This window comes from Lynx canadensis, chromosome B4 (assembly GCF_007474595.2).
Source record: "Lynx canadensis isolate LIC74 chromosome B4, mLynCan4.pri.v2, whole genome shotgun sequence".
Classification (NCBI taxonomy): domain Eukaryota; kingdom Metazoa; phylum Chordata; class Mammalia; order Carnivora; family Felidae; genus Lynx; species Lynx canadensis.
The window spans coordinates 94,452,607-94,471,742 of NC_044309.1; the positions used below are offsets into that span (position 1 = coordinate 94,452,607).

The 19,136-nt window shown below is 34.2% G+C and overlaps 1 protein-coding gene across 2 annotated transcripts in view; it reads left to right on the forward strand.

The window, feature by feature from the left end:
- The window catches only part of CNOT2 (CCR4-NOT transcription complex subunit 2), a 133,858-nt gene that overhangs the window by 93,151 nt on the left and 21,571 nt on the right, over nucleotides 1-19,136 (forward strand). For both annotated transcript variants that reach the window (XM_030323218.2, XM_030323217.1), the window contains exons 4-7: nucleotides 4,462-4,528; nucleotides 14,877-15,024; nucleotides 15,758-15,940; nucleotides 18,252-18,331. In XM_030323218.2, coding sequence (XP_030179078.1) covers nucleotides 4,462-4,528; nucleotides 14,877-15,024; nucleotides 15,758-15,940; nucleotides 18,252-18,331 — 478 coding nt within the window. The remainder of the gene's footprint in view (nucleotides 1-4,461; nucleotides 4,529-14,876; nucleotides 15,025-15,757; nucleotides 15,941-18,251; nucleotides 18,332-19,136) is intronic.

Sequence of the window (19,136 nt, forward strand, 5' to 3'; positions counted from 1 at the left end):
CTTGTTTTTATCTGATTCATAAGGTACAAGGTCCTGTGACTTACTGGCTATTTTAAGTTTTTCTGATTATTCCCTCTCTTCTTCCTTCTTATTTTGGTCTTTTGTGTTATCTTCTTACAGTTTTTCTTTTTGTGTCTGTTTGCTAGATTTCGTTCTGACTTCAGTGGTTTCATTTTTTAAACTGTACTGTTTTTAATTTTAAAATGTTCTCCAGATTCTGTCATAGGTTGAGAACTTCTTTTCTGTTATGTTTTTTTCCTGTTTGTAGATATATAGTCAAAGTTATACTTCTTTGTTACTTTTGTGCTGGATTAATAGCAGCATGTTAGGAACTGTTCTGTCCATACCTTTACGTATATTATACAGTGAATTTTTTTTAAGGATATTTAAAAACTTGTTTCAATTTTTAATTGCTTTTGTGATCAGGGAATTTTTATTTAACCAAAATTTCTTGCATTTTGAAGACATTTGTTATTAGAAAATAAATTCTTGACAAAACTGATTTTAGTGTTTAATATGTTTTGTGAGTGAAGGTACATTTATTGAAGGGAATAATGGAGAGGTGGTCACTGTTGAGAAGCAGAGAATAATTAACACCTTTGTGTTGTTATGGATTGCTGGCAGGAGCCACATTTGTTTATTATTAAATTTTTAACTATCTATTTTCATATATATTTTTAAAACAAAAAATTTTTAGACTTTTTTGGTCATGGATTTCAGAGTTGTATCTAGTAAATACAACTGTATCTTTTAAATACGGTGTCTAATTTATCGATTTTCTTAACATTGTATATAATAAAGGTTTAAACGGGCTTTTTGTTGGGTCACGGAAATAATTAAATCACATTACTATTTCTTCTAGCTGCTTCCTGGTTTTTGTTGTTGGTTGACTGCAGTGTGTTTTATAGACTGTTTGAAAAATGAGAAAGACTGATTGAAATGGTTTTGGACTGGGAACATGGTAACCTTGTTGGTTTCAGCATTCTACTGATTGTGTGACATTTAATTTTTTTCTACCATTTCCCCCATCTGTGAACATAAGTTCTTATTTTGCCTGGAATTTGTGATGATGAACTTCTTTCTTTAGCTTCTTAGACAAAAATTAATATAAATGTAGGGTACTTTTCAATAAGTTCCCCAAAGGCTGAATGACCCTCTGCCTGCTGTTAAAGGGAGTCCTGCATTGGGAGGAAAATTAGATTATTAGCAGCAGTTGCTACCATTTACTGAGCACTTACTATGTGCCATATCTTATCTCATTTAATCTTCACTTCAACTCTATGAGGTAGGTAGTGTTACTTCCATCTTACAGGAAAGAAACAAAGGCCCGGCTCTCCCATAGGTAAGTGGCAGAACCAGGATTCAAACCTAGATTTTTTTTTCTGACTCCAAAGTTGGGCTTATGTTGCATTCCCTACTGTAATGTGCCTATTGATCTAAAGTTTCACATTTTTCTAAGAAATTTATATTATTAACTTTCAGCATTTAAAATATATGTAAGTTTTCTGTTGTCTGTTAATTGTAGTTCTTGCTGTGCCATGGTACATTTCTTACACATTTTCTTTGCCCTTATAAATAGCATTTCTATCCATTCACATTCCTTTATTGTGTGTTAATACATTTTTAGCACTGACATATTTCATGAAGCATGCTCTCAGAGTTTAAAAATACATACCATTAGGGACTAGTTTTATAAGAAATCATACATTTGTATTTTTGACGTTTTGAGGCAGTCATTTTAATATGTTTGCATAGCTAATTAATGCTTATTTTACATGGATGTTTTGAAGGTTATAAACTCTTAAGTTTAATAAAACTACTTTCCTATTCCTGTAGAGTATCGTTAGTACTAACTTTCTTCATGTTCTCTCACACATAGAGAAAATGGTAATATTTATTATGTCACACTGGTAAATGGGTCACCCTACTGCTCTTGGTCTCCAGTACTTGACTCAGGGAGCCATGCCCCTCTCTACCTTCATGCTGTGCCTCCCTCCCTCAGCCTCCTGCTGTTGTGAGGGCTGATATCTTGGCACATCTGTAATTTCTGTGGGTATGTAAACTTTGTGAGAAAGTGGACGAAAATGTCTCTTTGGAGTTATGTATTTAGTAAACATAATTTTATATTTAGTAAACATAAATTTCTGGGAAAAGTAAAATTTTTAAGAGGTCCTTCTAAAATGTTCACATTGTGGATCATTCTGAGACATGTATTCATATTTTCCAATCTCTTATAGTTGAAGCTTTTGGAAACTACTCTTTTACTTTTATTTGTACATTGATAACAGAAAATCATGATTTTAAGTATTTTATATAAGCCTTTTATCTTCTGTCACCAACTAAAGCTTATATGTTACACATTTTCTTTGATTTTTTTTTTTTTTTTTTTTTTTTTTGTAATTTGGAAATGAGCCTTTTAAGGTGCTTAAAATATTTCCAGTTAGTTGGCAATAGTAATGATGATTGTATCTAACAAAAGAACTTGATCAGGCATAAAATGCGTATTCTTTTAGCTTGATTGGTTAGATGGTGTACCCTCTGGATTTGAGAAGGAATATTTATAAGGTTTGAGGCTTTTTAAAAAAATTTTTTTCTGTATTTAAATACTATTTTCTGAGTAGTGTGTTACTCAGCCCTACCTCAGGAGAGTGATGTATATCATTAGTTTAAAACTATTGTATGAAAGTTTTTGTGAATTTTTGAATAATTTGAACACCTCAGAATTTTGACATGAAAATAGCATGAAATGTGCATTGTAAATTCTCTATGTAAGTATTGCTACTTCTGATTTCCCTAATGTAGTCGATATCAGCACAGTTCTTCACTGGATACCAGAGTGGCCTGATAGTTCCCTGTCTGGTGACTCTTTTACCCTCTTCCTTTTCTCTAAACCTCAACCATTTCAGCAGGACATCAAAGAAAGTTGCTTCTGCCCCAGAGTGCCTCTCTTTTATAGTCCCACTTCTGCTGTTCTGGCTTAGTAACTTATGTCTCCATACATTTTTGCTGTTGGAATTATTATCCTAGGGCACAGTTTGATCAAGTCACTTCCTTGTTTAATATTACTTTTTCTCTTTGTTGCCATAGGTGGTAGTCATCTGGCCCCAGCATATTCTTTTATTTTCCATTCTTCTGTGTATGCCCAAATGCGCATAGGCGAATAAGCCCCACCTCCCTTCACTAATTACATGTTATGAAATCACTGGTGTTTTTTATTTTGTTTGTATTCTAATCCTGTCACTAACTTTCATCATACTTTTGCTCACTGCGTATTCTCAGCCTGGAAGATCCTTCATCTGTACCCACATCAGATGTTACTGCTCTATAAAATATTCCTGTTACCTCACCCTCATTTAGAGTTATCTTCCTCTGGTGATACTTCAGAGCATTTACTGCATTGTACCTTAGAGTATAATTAGGTGTATAATTCATTCTCTTCTACTAGAGTGTAACTCTTAAGATGATATGGCCCAAGGCTTATATAGTTAAATTATTTTGGTGGTTGCTTAATATAAGAGAATACACAAACATACACTTAAGTGTACACATTTTTATTTCCTTATTTTATCTACTTTGTGTATAACACTGCCACATGCAGTGCCCAGTCTCTGTGAGGAAATAAAAAATGAATATATATAACATGTTCCATGAATATAACATGCCTTCAAAGCATTTATATTCTACTAGGAAAAAAAGACACTGATGCAATAAATTGAAAGACGTTGATAAGTGCCAAAGTCACATCACTCACTCACCGTATACATTATATATTATGTCTATATATAGTATATGTAGTATATGTATATGTATATGTAAGTATTTTGTATATGTAACTTACAAGTTACATATACTTACAAGTATATGTAAGTAATTTTGACTTGTCCTTTGGTATTGGGCCCTCTACCCACTTACTATATGATTGTATGCATGTTTGTTACATTTTTCTACCCATTTGATACACATCAACTATTTGCAAATATAAATGTTAGGAAATATTCTTACAAAATATAAAACTTTTCCTACTTAGGTAATTTTACTTTCAACTTTTAATAAACTGAATTTAGAATTTAGCTTAGTATATTATCTAAGAATCAAGTAATTTCACTGACACATGTATAGAGGCTGACTTTTTGAGATGCTGCCTTCATGGTTTTGTTAGCCTAGTTTTTTGTTTTTGTTTTAAGTGAAATAATGATGCTGCTGTAGTTTTATTTGGAGTAACTTGAAACAAAACTTGTAGTAATCAGAAATTAGTTTTATAGGTACATTTTGATTTCATCCAATTGTGATATTTTCTCTAGAAACATGGAATTCATTATGTAATACTCGTTTTGTGATGTTTTGAAGAATGAGAAATGTCTGTTGACTCTCCCATTATGATATATTGTACAGATTTGTAAAGTATAAATGCATTGCTCTGTGTACTTTCTTTACGCTCTAATATAATTAATTTGTTTCTAGATGCTGGCATCACCATCTACGTCAGGTCAGCTGTCTCAGTTTGGGGCAAGTTTATACGGGCAACAAAGTAAGAATTTTGTATTTATTCTGGGATACTTGATTTAACACAAAAATAACTACCAAGTAAAGAACAATCAGTGCTGCCCTTGTGGGTCAGTTCTAGGATTTAAAAGAAAAGATTTTTAATTTTCAGTTTTCCTTATTTCACTCACATAGCAAAACTTATTATTTCAGACCTGATTCAAAATTTGTTGTTATCTGGATATAGGATAGATTGAAATTTATTTTTACATCTTTTGTATCTGTACATTCCTTTGTTAGTACAGTGTTTTTTGAAGAAAAATTTGCTGAGCAAATAAATAATAGACATTCTCTGTGTTTTCAGTTAGAGGAAGTTAAAACATTTTTTGTTTGGTCAGTTGAGTGGATTGTTTTGTTTGTGTTTTTTGGCTTTTTTATTAATGAAAGACCATAACAATTTGTGAAATGTTCTCTTTGTTTGGCACGTATTTCTTCTTTCACTTTAGCTCAGTCTGGATATAGAACATATGTTTTTGACTCACAGTTCAATGCTTTTTCCAAATATAAGATTGAATTTCTTTTTAAGTACAGTAATGCTTTTATAGCGCTTAGCACAGTGCCTGGCGCATAGTAAGCGCTCAATAAATGTTAGCTATGATTATCACATAAAATTTTTATAAAACTAAGTAATAAAATCTTCCAATTTTTTTCAAATTAATTGTCCACACTGTTAAATATTAATAAGATTGTATTATCTCTAATTTTCTAAGATTTTATTATCTGATTAATGTCAGAGACTGATGTCTCATCTCTGTTAATAGAAGGGGAGTGTTAAAAGGGATATAAATTCCCACCAAAGATTACAGAAATAAAGTAACTGGAGGAGACAGTATGCTCACTGAGGATCTTAAGCAGCTTCAAATAAAAATCAGTTATTTGAGTTGGGACCCTTTCCCAGTATAATAAAAAGCAAAATTTTGATAGGTATCAGAATAGTTCGTCAGACCACTTTATTGTTCAAATTTATTTTGAAGGTTAGCAGAGGGAGGAACTTATTTTGTTAGACAAATATAGTTTCCATCTACTTTATTCTTCCTTCCTCTTTTGCTGTGGGGTGCAATTTTGTTAATACAGAATTAGTAAATAAAATTATTAATTGCATATAGATATTAGCACTTTTCCTGTAGTCATGTAGAAAATATTTTTTAAAAAGCTTTACATTGCATAAAAGAGGTGTTGCTTATTGATCCACAAATGTTCATTCTAATTGTTGAGGGGATGTTACTAGCTAGTAATTTGTTTCATTTAGCCTGTGTTTTAGTATGAAACCTACTACTTTCACTGCTCTGGCAGTCTTTACCATGAAAATATCTAGTTATTTTAAAGCTTCCCTTATCTCTATAGAGTAACTGCAAAGAACTTACTTTGTTTTCTTTTTAAAGCCCACAATTTATCACAGCAGAAAGTAGATATGGAATGGAGAAAAATGATACTTGAGAAGCTAAGGTTATTTATGAAGGAGAATGGCAATTATTTTACAGTATAATCAGCTATATGGACTTCTAAAATCTGCTGTAATTTTTTACCCTGCAAATGTGAAATTGTAATTGGGTTAAGATATGGAATGGGTTAATGTTTGAAATATAGTTTTTTATTGGTATCAGACACTTAATTAACTTCTTTATGTGTGTAAAATGGTTGTGTTAATTATTAAGAGTATACAAAGGTTAATGAATGAACAAAGTTGTTTTCATTAGATAAAGTATTTTGTACTTGGTCATTTAAAAAGAAATCACATATGACAGATATTTCCTGTTGGAATTTAGTATAGTAAATGGCTGTATTCCTCCTGTAGCATTGGCGAACCAGCATTTTCAATGCATGGCTCAGTCTTTTAACTAAGACATTGTAGGTATTAGTCTACAGAAAAATTGACCCTTAGGTCAACTGGAACTGAAATGTCTCAAGTCAGGGTACAGTTATTCCTTTCCAGGGTACAGATCTAGAAGGTACAACTAGTGAAAAAAAGACAGGGGCTGGATTCCCAGTCTCTGTTCATTAGGATAGACCCGAAAGGGCCAAATATGTCATTTAGCTGCTAAGTAGTCTGAACACACACCTTGTCAGAGAGAACACCAGCTACCCTGTGGGACTTGAGGCTCTGGGTTTCAGTAGTATAAATTAGTCAGAATGTTAATACTTGAGAAGCTAACCTCAATAAAGGATAGTGAGATAGAAGGAATAGTAGGTGGGATAGATTAGTGACATTCTTCTTATGGTAACTAATTCTAATTGTGCATTAGGCTTGATATAACTTGCCTCCAAAGTGTATTAAATACTACCATTCACTCTGTATTCAGATTGGCAAAGTTCAGCAGGAATTTGTACCATTAAAATGGAGGTCTACCATCTGTTTTGTGCTCTTTTTTTAATTTTTATTTCTTTAACATTTATTCATTTCTGACAGAGACAGAGCATGAGTAGGGGAAGAGCAGAGAGGGAGGGAGATGCAGAATCTGAAGCAGGCTCCAGACTCTGGGCTGTCAGCAGAAAGCCTGATGTGGGGCTTGAACTCATGAGCCATGAGATCATGACCTGAGCTGAAGTCGGACATTTAACTGACTGAGCTACCCAGGCACCCCGTGTTTTGTGTTCTTGATGATTACAGAGGTTAGAGGTGGAGAAGGAAGAGTAGCCTCCAAAACTGACACTCACAGAGATTAAACAAGGGAGGACGTTCCTCTTGGAATGGATACGGGCCTGGTGAAGCCTACATTTTGCCTGATTTGTGTGGAAGTAATTGTGTAGTACATAAGGGTACCTAGAAGATGCTGGACTAGGGGCTTGTATGATCACAGGTTCCGGTATAGTCTGACTGTATCCAAATATGTAACTTACTTTTCATCTACGAGTTCATGTGAATACTGTGCATTAAATGATAGCTATAGAAGCTATTGAATGGAATCTTGTGTTCAAGTTGCATAATGTTCTCTACTTGTCATCTTTGCATGTGTAAGATTTTGGGTATGCCTTATAGGTTTAAAGACCCCCTTGGGCTTCCCAAAGCTACCAACTAGTTTGGAATTAACAAGGAACCAGGAATTAATCTCTCCGCAATATTCAGTGCATTGAAATTAAATGGTAGTAAAATTGGAGTGACTTCTTCTTTCTTACCAAAAAGATTTAGAGCTTTGGAGAATTGGACAGAAGGGAAACTACTATTTACTGAGTGCTTCCTGTATGCCTGTTATCTTATAGGCACATAGGTTAACTAGCTCTCAGGATGAATCCATGATAAATATTTGTATCTGAATTCTCTGAGGACCTGGGTCATTTGCTGGGGAAAGAAATAAATTTGTCTTTCTGGGATCTGGACTCCTGACTTGAGAGCAGTTGGCACATTCTCATGCTTTGAACAATATCCTCCTGTTTTAAGAACACCTAGATGAAGGCTGTTTTGTTTTGTGGAGAACCAGAGCACAGGTGGGTGATTGAGAAGTGGTGCTGTTGACAGTGTATTTAGGCAGATGACACATTTCAGAAAATTATAGGACCATTTAACAGATACTTGAATTAATACTGAATGCTCTGGGAGTTCTTGTTCTCAAGCACATGTTATAGTTGGGGAGGTCAAGACATTTATATGTAAAATGTTACATAACAGCCTACAATGCTAATACATAGGTTAAAAAGTATTGTGTTGAATGGTATGGACAGATTTAGGGTTTAGAGAGAAAAAAGCACAGTAAGCTTCAAAAAGAAGATAGGAATTGAGTTTAATTGGAACTTACTGAGTGCCTACCATAAAATGAATGGCATAATGTTGCCTAGTGCAGATGTGTGGTAGAAGAGGTCATTCTGCTGTATATACACTGTATGTACAGTGTACCTACTGCTGTGATGTTACTGCCTTTATTTATTACATGTCTTTACTGCCTTTGTATCCTCTGTATTCTGTACATCTCAGGCACTCAGTAAATGTTTATAGAATGCATGTTGAGCAAGCTATAGTTAATCTGGTAGATAAGTACACAAGGTATTTTATTACAAAGCAGAGGAGGAAGGACTGAGTTTTCTGGCTATTTCAGAGGTGGGAGTAATCACTTGTCTTGGAGAATGATCAGGAAAGCATTTACAAATGAAGTCATGTTTAACATTGGCCTTAAACAGACTGTGGGGTAAGGTTGTTCTAGTGGTGGGAGCAACACCTACAGCATGGGGTAATTTGGGGGCAGTCTAGTTTATCAAGGCAAGGGAAACCTCTTAGGCTGTTACATTGGTTTCATTCAAGAAGTATGATCTTTATAGTTCTGTGGGATATATCTCAAGATCTTTACCATTTTTCAAGGTCAAGAACACAAGCATACAGTTTTCCTGCAGAAAACAACGATTTTGTGAAAACCATTACTTCATTAGACTGTAAGTTTATTTTCACCTTTAGGACCACCTGTTGACTTTTTTTTCTTTTTCTTTTTTTGCATAGGTGTGTTTCACATCCCACCTCACCCACCCCCAGAAAGTTAATACTTACTGCATATTTACTATGTGTATGGTGCTATTTTAAGTACTTTATAGGAATTAACTCATTTCATCTTCACAACTGTCCCAAGAGAGGTTAAGGGATTTGCCCAAGGTTTTACAGGCAGTAAGTACTAGAGCCAGGATTCTATTACTTAGTAAGTGTAACTGTGTGAACATCAGTTGAGAACAGAAGTTTCTTTGAATCCTGGACGTTACATATTACTTACTGAATGTCATGACCCTAGATAGTGGGCTGTTAGCACATAATAGAAACAACAAATGTTAAATCCACAGATTTAAAGAGTTTTCTGACCAGGGCATGGTGGTAGTATTTAGTTGGCTACTTCTACCATGGGTGAAATATTATTCCAGGATGTAAGAGTATGGCAAATAATAAAGATCTTGTTTTCATGGAGCTTATATTTTAATCGGGAAAAAATAATTGTGCAGACAACTAGGAAATAACATGATTCTGGTAGTAAGCACTATAATAATTAAGTCAGGTTAAGGGATGAGTGGATGGAATTAGTATTTCACATGGAGCAGTCAAAGAAGTTATCTCTGAGGAGGTGATATTTGAATGGAAACTTGAATGTTGAAAAAGGGACATCTTTGGAAAGATCTGGGGGACCTTTGGAAAGATCAGGTACAGACGACAGCAAATGGATCCTCATCAGAATGTAAGAATGAACTTAATGAGTTAAAGGAAGAGTGAGAGGGCCAGTGTAATGAACAAAGAAAGTAGAAGATTAATGGGGTAGCAGGTGTCAGATCATGGAGTCTTGTAGAGATTTTATAAAGACTTTGGATTTATTCTAAGTTTAATGGAAGGATTTTAAGATACAGTTTCATTTTTAAAAGATCACTTTGCTCTGTAGCAAAGGGACTGAGTGGTGAGGGCCAAATGATAAGAAGAGAAAGACAGTGCTACTGCTGCAGCATTCCAGGCAGGAAAATAGGCTTGGGCCGGGGATGGAGGTGTTAGGAAGCGGTCAGATTTGGGATATTTTGGAGATAGAGCTAATATGATTTGGTGATGTAGGATGTGAAAGAGACAGACCAAAGATTTCTAAAGTTTGAGACCCGCATTACTTTGTGAATGGGTGTCATGAATCTAGAGTGGGAACTTAGGTTGAGGAGGAGTAAGCCAAATGTTGTCAGGTACTCTCAGCTGGTTCCAATATAGCAGCAGCTTTTCATAGTTGAGAATGGCGAAGCCAGTTAACTCCATCCATGTTTCTTTCTTGTTCCATACATCCTTAGTACCCAGAAGCAAGCCCATTCCTCCTCCACGCTATATATCACTTGTCCTCATTTTCATACATCTTATTGTTTTCTCATACTGAATTGTTACAATGTTTTTACCCACCTGACTCATCATCACCACCATCAAATACCTGACTAGATCTCTTTCATTATTTTAATTCATGTTCTATCTCCTCCAGAAATATTTTCTGATTCCAAATCCATTTTACTTTCTTATCTGAGTTAGTGGTCCCTCCCATATACATCAGGGCACACTGTGTATAGTGTAAACACCTGTTTTGTGGCATTAAAAAAAAAAATCTATACTTCCAACAGAGTAAGAGAAGGGAAAGTATTCTAGGTTGGGAGATGGATATGAATAAAAGTTCAGGGACAGATTTGGAGAGAGGACCAGGGAAAAAAGGAAGATTGTTCAATGAAGCTGTGGGGGGAAGCAAAGATTAGAAGGATCTTTTGGGTCATGACAGAGAATTTTAGAAGACTAAACTGTGATTGGATTTAATACTATAGGACAGTGATTCTCAACTCTGGCTGTACCCCTAAAAACACCTCAGAATTTTTAAAATCCCACTGGCCATGAATTGCCTGGATTCAGACTAAGTGACAATTTCTGGGTAGGGGACCCAGATTTTAAAGTTCCCCAGGTGATGTAAGCGTTAGCAACTACTATAAGAAGTGGAAAATAATTGGTTGAAAGTAAGAGTCAAGAAATTGAATCATTATATTCTTCATTATTTGTGATCTTGGGTAGGTAACTTAATTCCTAATGTTCTTTATCTGTAACTTTGTTGGATGATCTCTGTGGAGACTTTCCTATTTCTAAAATCCTTTGATTTTAATGAAGGAAAATGTATAACAAAATTATATTGCAGGGAAGATTAATCAGCTAAGTGCAGGGCAGATTGGAGGTAAGTAGATATGAGGACAAATTGGAGGTTAGAAGGTGGTTATTCATTGTTAGTGTGGGCAGGACAGTGAGTTCCTAGGAGAAGCTAGTTGCTTTGGAAATGGAAAAGGGGGCACATTAAGCCCTCTTGCACCAATTCATAGATTTTCTACCCTTTCCTTAATAAAGATTTCAGGAGACTTCATTTAAGTGTGAGTGTTCAAGGGTTTGGTTGCTATGACTAGTTTTTTTTCTTGTAACTTGTATTATTAATATTTGTTTTTAGCAAAATATTGAATAAAGGATGGCATATTTTGCCATAAAGTACTTAACGGATGTGCTCTTAACCAGTTGTGCAGTGGAAATAATTCATAGAAACATTTCTTAGATCATATTCTCTTGGATTTCTGAAAAATGATCAATAAAAAATTGAATTCATTCTCTGTTTAGCACCCTGCCAAATTAGAGGTAGGAATCTACTTGGAGTATGTTCATATATTTCTCCTAATACTATATTATTCTTTATTAGCAATTTGTCAAATTGAAAGAAAAATTTTATTCAGAACTGTAAAGTTTTTAACTACTTTTTAACTTTTTGTTCATTCTTTTATACCTCATAATATTTTTTACCTGTTGTAGTTATTTTATGCCAAATTTTTTATGAGATCTTTTTTCCCCCACTTTTTCTTTTAGATTACACATCTTCTTCTTGGTATAGTATTTTGGAGAAGGTTTTTTTTTTGTGATTGTTTCTAATTATATCATTAAAAGAGTAGTTTTCCCTCTTTGACCTTACCCAGTTGTAATTGACTCATGTTACTCAAATTTAATGATTTAGTATATTTTGTTTCCTAAAAATAAGTCTTTGTATGTTCTTATTCAGTGATACTCTCTCTGTTTTAAAAGAATTCAGTTTTTAATTGAATTTGAAATAGCTTGATTAGTAAGTTATTCAAAGCTTGATGATCCAGTTTGAAAATGATGCACTCCTCTTATTTTTCATAACTACCTCGTTCAAAAAAATGCAACTCAGACTGATTGAACTTACCTGTTTTATGAAATTCAAGAGTGTTAAAGGAAAAATAAAAGTAAACACTGATCTTTGAGTTTATGTCATACTGTCTTCCTCCATTCTCAGCACTATAAATTAACTCGTGTGCCAGTAGCCAGTCGACTAAATAAATAACCATAGCCATTCTTGTTTCTGTCTCCAAAAGTTTTTTGCTAATGTTCAGATAATCTGTAGTCTCTAAGATATTTCTGAAGTTCTAAATTTTCATAATACAGCATAGAATATGTATATGAAGGATTGAAGTAAACAAATCTTAATGAGTCTTTAGTAAGGTATACTGATTATTAGAAAAGAGCCAAAGGATACTTGATTTTTTTAGAAAGTGTATGTTTATTTATAGTGCTGAAAGTATCAGAGTGAAAAAGAAAGGGAAAGTAAAATTAGAACTAAAACTTGACAGGTATAATGACAGGAAGAAAGAAGATGGAGGGAAAAGATGAAGGGATGGAGGTTTAGAAAAATTTTGAAGAGAGGTGAATATTTTGGGGGGGGGTAAGGCAAAAGAAAAAAAATAGAGGTGTCTCAAATTGGTAGACACTCACAAAGAGTGTTCACTTAGTGTTATATTGGGCTCGCATAGGGTTTCCATGAAGAACACTAGGAGTTAAGAAATCTAAATTCTAGTCTTGGTTTTTTGTGTCACCTTGGAAAAGTCAGTTAACTCATCTGAGCTCAGATTCCTCATCTGTAAAATGCGAACATTGGACTAGGTGATCTTTAAGGTCCCTTCTGGCTCTAAAATTGTGTAATATTTCTTGGTGGTCAGTAATTGTGTGAAACACATTCCTGTTGTTAATTCACAGGTATTGCTGATTTTAGGACAGCATATTTGGGGAGAAGGATGTAAACTCCCTAAGGGTAGGAGCCTTTTCTGTCTTGTTCACTGCTGTATCCCCAGCAGCTAGCACAGTAGTTGGCACATAGGAGGCACTCAATAAATGTTTGTTGAATGAGTGATATGAAAAGTATCACTTTGGTGGTTCCTTATGGGAGCATCTAGAGGGCCTAGAGGGAAACTAGAGTGGATGAAGAGAAGGAAAAGACTGATTTCTTCTGAAGAAATCTTATATGGCTGATTTTTAATCTCTTGTTTTTCCTTATTTTGTCCTGATTCAGAGAAAGTGTCTGCAGCTAGCGGTATATTAATGGTCACAAAACTTTTAGTGACCGTACATACATATGGTGAACTACACCAACATATAATCTAAGCCAGTTAGTTCCCTTCATGTCACCTAAAGAAAAACAGAACCAGCCTCTGTTCCTCATGGAACCTGTCTGAAAAGAGTACACATAGAATATACTGAGTTGGTTTATTGGCTTCATTCACTTGGGAAGCCAAGTTAGGTACAAGCCAAGTACTGAGGCCCCCAGATTCCAGTGAAATCTTTGTGATCCACTGGTATCCTTGGGATAGAAGATAGTATGTTGTTATGCCAAAGATAAATTTTGCAAAAGTTCTTGAGGTAAAACATTCAGAAAATATATTTACTCTAATTTTTTGGAGGTTATAGTTTCAAAATATTCAGGTCCTTGAAATTCTGGGTCCTGAAGTTAGACCAAAAAGGGAAGAAAAGAGTCACTTTAAATCCCTAGCACTAAAGCAATCTGTGTATTCATTAGCTCTCTCCATCTTATCACTTTTATTTAACTTCCAGTTCAGAGTAAGTTTAGTTGACTGACAGGCAATTTCACAGCTGACTAGAAATAGAAAGCACCAAAAAGTGTGGGTCAGGAAGATGGAAGCATTCATAGGCAGATGTGATAACTGGTGACAGCAGGACATCCTTAATCTGAATGGGGAAAGGGCAGAGAATCTAAACACCTAGAATATCAGATATCCCTGATAACTTCTGAATCATTAAGAAATTAATAATTCATATTTCACATTAACAGAAGTTAGGAAATCTGTCAGACGTTTCTGAAATAAGTTTATCCCAGTTAATTTTTTTCTGTTTTGTAGCTGAATGCTAAAACTTCAGTAGTCTGTAAAATGTACCTGTTGGAATACATGCATCCTTGCATCTGGCCCCAGAAGTACGAGATAATTATATACAGGGTCATTGTACTTTGGAAACTTTTAAATGTTTTAAATTCTTGTCTCTTATATCAGCTTGAGTTTTTTTTTTTTTAACAGTTGCTGACATTTTATGTTAGATTTGTAAAAATTGTAATGTTGAGATGTATGTATAAATAGTAGAGATTTCTTAAATGTGTTTTAAAAGGCTCATATAAAAATTAAAGCTACATCAGCAAGGTGGGGTTAAATGTCTGTGTTCCTCAGTTTTAATTTAAAACATAAAAACATAAAACTGCAAATTTCTTAAAGCCATATTTGTACAAAATGTTTTTATTGAGACATAAGTCATCTAATTTGTTAAAACCTTTGGCAGACGTAGTCTATTGTAAAATAGAAATATGAAAGATACAAATATGAAGGTGATATCCATTCATAATATTAAATTTCAGACTAGAACCTTTTTGTTAAAATCAGATTCCATTTGGAGTGAATTGAATATATCCATTTAAAACTTGCATATTATATTACATGTTAGGTCATTTAAAAATGTTTTAAATTGCCAACTCCAGAAGATGGATAACAATTTCATTCCTGATGGCAATGAATTTCCTTCTTCTGAATTTTTTTAATAGGTGCACTAGGCCTTCCAATGAGGGGGATGAGCAACAATACCCCTCAGTTAAATCGCAGCTTATCACAAGGCACTCAGTTACCGAGCCACGTCACGCCAACAACAGGGGTACCAACAATGTCACTTCACACGCCTCCATCTCCAAGCAGGTATTTATTGATGGACCAGAATATTTCTCAAAATGTATCTTTGTAGAGTAAGCAACTTTCTAGTTTTTAATAAGATAACTAATTATTTGATTTTTCTGGTTCAGTGCCTTTCACTGAGGAAAAGAAAGTTAATACCCTATGCTCCTTTTATTTCATTGCAAATTGATAAGTATAGTGTAAGATGTTCTTATCCTGCATCTAGCATACTGGTTGTCAGCTGGGTGGGTATCAAGGGTTAATCACCACCTGGGGACCTTTATCAGAAGCCAGCTCTCTTCCTCAAAAGAGGATGTGTAATTTAAAATCATTCCTCAGATAATTCTGATTATTGCTCCCTCAACACACATTCATTGTTCTCGTGAGTAAAACAAAACAAGATTACATAGATGATGCATATTAGCATGAAGAAGATAGAATGGCATACATTTCGAATGAACTTATTTTAAATATATGTGTGAAATACATTTGTATTATTTTATATCATAGTCACAGCAATAATTTTCTCCTCTTAAATATCACCTTACATTAGTTCTGCCGTAATTTACCCAATTTCTTGTTGGTTTTACTTTTCTTTTCAAAGAGCTAGAATGACCAGACAAAATAAGTAATGAAAATTAGCAGTGTAATTTGAAAGTGTATTTGAGGTTCTGGGGTCAGGCTGATTGATTATTTACAGAGAATTTTAATGAGTGATTGTAGAGAGCTTATTTAGTATAATGGACTTCTTTTTCAGGGGTATTTTGCCTATGAATCCTAGGAATATGATGAACCACTCCCAGGTTGGTCAGGGCATTGGAATTCCTAGCAGGACAAATAGCATGAGCAGTTCAGGGTTAGGTAGCCCCAACAGAAGCTCGCCAAGCATAATATGTATGCCAAAGCAGCAGCCTTCTCGACAGCCTTTTACTGTGAACAGGTAAGATGTTTATTGATAATGTGTATAATTGTCTTTCTGGGTGTTTTCAGATTTGCCTTTTCGTATTCAACATTCTGTTTCTTGAGTCTTGGCTTCTGTCTCATAAGTATGTTTCATCGTATTTTTATGACCAAAGATTCTCTTTCTGTTACACATTACAACTTTAACCTCCCCAAACTAAAGGCATGTTCTTTTGAAAATCAGTTTGATTGTAGAAAGCACATTAAAGCTTTTTGTTGTTGTTAGAAAAGAATTGTTCTTAAGTTGCCACCAGGCAAATTTTTATTGATAGGTCCTTCCTCTGTTAAATGAGGCTGGCCACTTAATGTGGTAAGAGTTCGAGACTTATGAATAGTACCAGGGATATGTTTGACTATTACTGCCTTGCTTCACTTATGCTTTGGTTCAGTACCTTTTCAACTAAAACTCAGTTTGGTGGTTTGGAGACTTAGTAACCAGAGACTTTTTAAGACTACATCTACAATATTTGAAAATAGTGTCATGTCCTGGGGTTTAAAACAAGATGAGCTGTGTGCTTTATACACCTTTTTGTACTGTCCATTTGCATGTTTACTATGCAGATAATAATGACATTATGAAGACCAGTTGTCCATCTTGTTAAGATTTTTAAGCTGTTCAGATAATTTATATGAGAGTGATGACTACAGTACAAGGCTTTGTATCTTGCAAAAATAGCATTTAAGTCTGCCATTTTTTTTAAAAAATGGGGAACTGTGGGAGGAAAAAGGATCTTGACCTATTTGCTATCATCTTACCCATTTAATTCACTTTATCTGTTACTTGTAAAATCTGGATTCAAATAGGTTAGTAACACATTTCCTGTTTGATCTTCATCCCATAAACTCCAGTTCTTTTATTTAGATTTATGAGTATTTCTCTTAATAATTTTACTGCTTTTACTTTTTTAAAAAAATTATTATCGTAAAGGGTTATCAAAATTCTTATCTCCTTGATAGCTTCCTAATCATACACTTCTTGGGCTTTATCACATCTTTTCTTACAGTATTGTTCGTTGAATGTATGTTTATATTTTTGCCTTTCCATATTTTTTCACATTTTAATTGTTTTTTAAAAATACATTGCTTATAAATTGTCAATGAAACATGGGTTTCTAAAACCCTGCTTACTAGTTTTGGTAAATTGTATTTGTTACAGAATGTTTTCATCCCTTAGTACTTATTCAATGTGTGAAGGTACCTAGGTCACCAACATTGCTCACTTGCTATGAAACAAGTATTTTTAATGGCTTTCCTTCTCTTTAGAGTATTGTTTGATCAGCTCCAGATTTTGTGAAAACACTGTTTGGCCATAGTTAGTTTTACAGATTTAGGTGAAAAAACAAAAACAAAAAACCCTGTCATCTTCAAACACTTTAACCCTACTCATAACACTGATACACTCTTTTATCAGATTATTTGATGGTAAAGATGCCTACTTTCATTGTAGAATTTGCATTAACAGCTCTTTTTGACATTCTTAATTACTTCTGGCCTTGCCTTAAGTTCAGACTTGTTTTTGTTTTCTCATGTTTAGGCTTGTGCAAAAAAGGGAGGCGTTTGTAACTATTTACCACGTACCAATTGTGCACTGCTTTAGAATGGAGGGCACTATGGAGAGATTTGGTTTTTCTTTTAAGTAGCTGAAAGATAAACTATATTTAGATAAGAATGATGTGTTTTAGAGCACTAAATTCAGTTAAAGAAAAACATCGCTTAATTCAGGTAAACTAAACCTTTATTGAGTGCCTGTTGTGTATCCTCCTGAAGACTAAAGGCAGAGGATGCAAAGATGACTATGACACAGACCCTGTCTCTGAGGAGTTTATATTCTAGTTGGGAAAGACTGTGTTGTATGAAAGAAGATCTTTTATGGAAAGCAATAATGGCACACTTTACCAGTAGTGGAAGGAGAACAAGTATTCAGGAACAGTAGTTTTACACTAAACTACATGTTTTTGGGATCAGTTACTTCTACCAGTGTATCCAGTAAGTTGGTTCTCCAAACACATCAAATAGTGCCCTTAATCTCTGTTTTCCTCCAGACTTATGTGTACATTCTTTGCTTTTTGTTTTTTAATTCATCTGTTTAAGACATTATGGTTCTCAGTTATTCATGGAGGGACTTCAGGAACATTTTCAAATAAAGGTTAAACTCAGAAAAATGAAAGTAGTGTTTGTTTTTAAACATATTGTTTTATATGAGGAGGTCAAAAGTATACACTTCTGTTTTTCTTCATCTGGAAGTTAGTGTTCTCTTACTGTATATCTAAAATTATTTTCTATGTACCCAGTATGTCTGGATTTGGAATGAACAGGAATCAGGCATTTGGAATGAATAACTCCTTATCAAGTAACATTTTTAATGGAACAGGTAAGCTTATTCTGGAGGTAGTACCCTATAAAAAATATGGTAGATCTTTGAAATATGAAGCAATTCAACATACTGGTCTTAAAATATTACTAGATTTTTGTGTTAAACTGGTAGAATTTAATTTAGTGAGAATTTGACAGGAATAGGGTTTAATTCAAGTGAATAGTTGAGAGATATTTAAATATATTTTTTCACTTGGTGTGGTAATAGCATAGTGTTATAACTTCAGAATTATTTCCTTAATACCTAGAGAAAGCCCCTGAACATTACCCTAGTCTGTATTTATGCTTCAGAATTTTTTTTGCTTCAAGAGCGTTTCCTATCCTCAGTCCTGTCACTACAGTCTAATTTAGGTTGAGTGTTACAGCATTCTGGTTATAGGGACCCAGATTGAAGAAACCTTTAAAATTTTATTGGAGCACCTAACAACTTTTTCTTAATAATTTTAATAATACTAATTTTGGCATTTAACCCTTGGATTTTTTATCCAGTTTTATATGTAAAGTTCAGAATTTAATTACAGAGAAATCTGATTTTGAATTCCTGCAGTCCATTGGTTTCTTTCTTTTATCAACTGCTTCAGAGAGAAGAGAACAGGAGGCTTAATTGCTCTTCTGCTTCAGATTTCACCCTCTTCCATCCTTGCCTCCAGACCCTTTCCAGAGAAAAGAAATAAAGGACGTTGTTACGGTCATAGGAGCAAAAATGAATTGATCATTCAGAGAGAAATATATGTGAAGGAAGTGGAAGGGAAAGAATGATCAGTGAAATGAAGCATATGTGGAAGCATCAGACAAGATTTAGT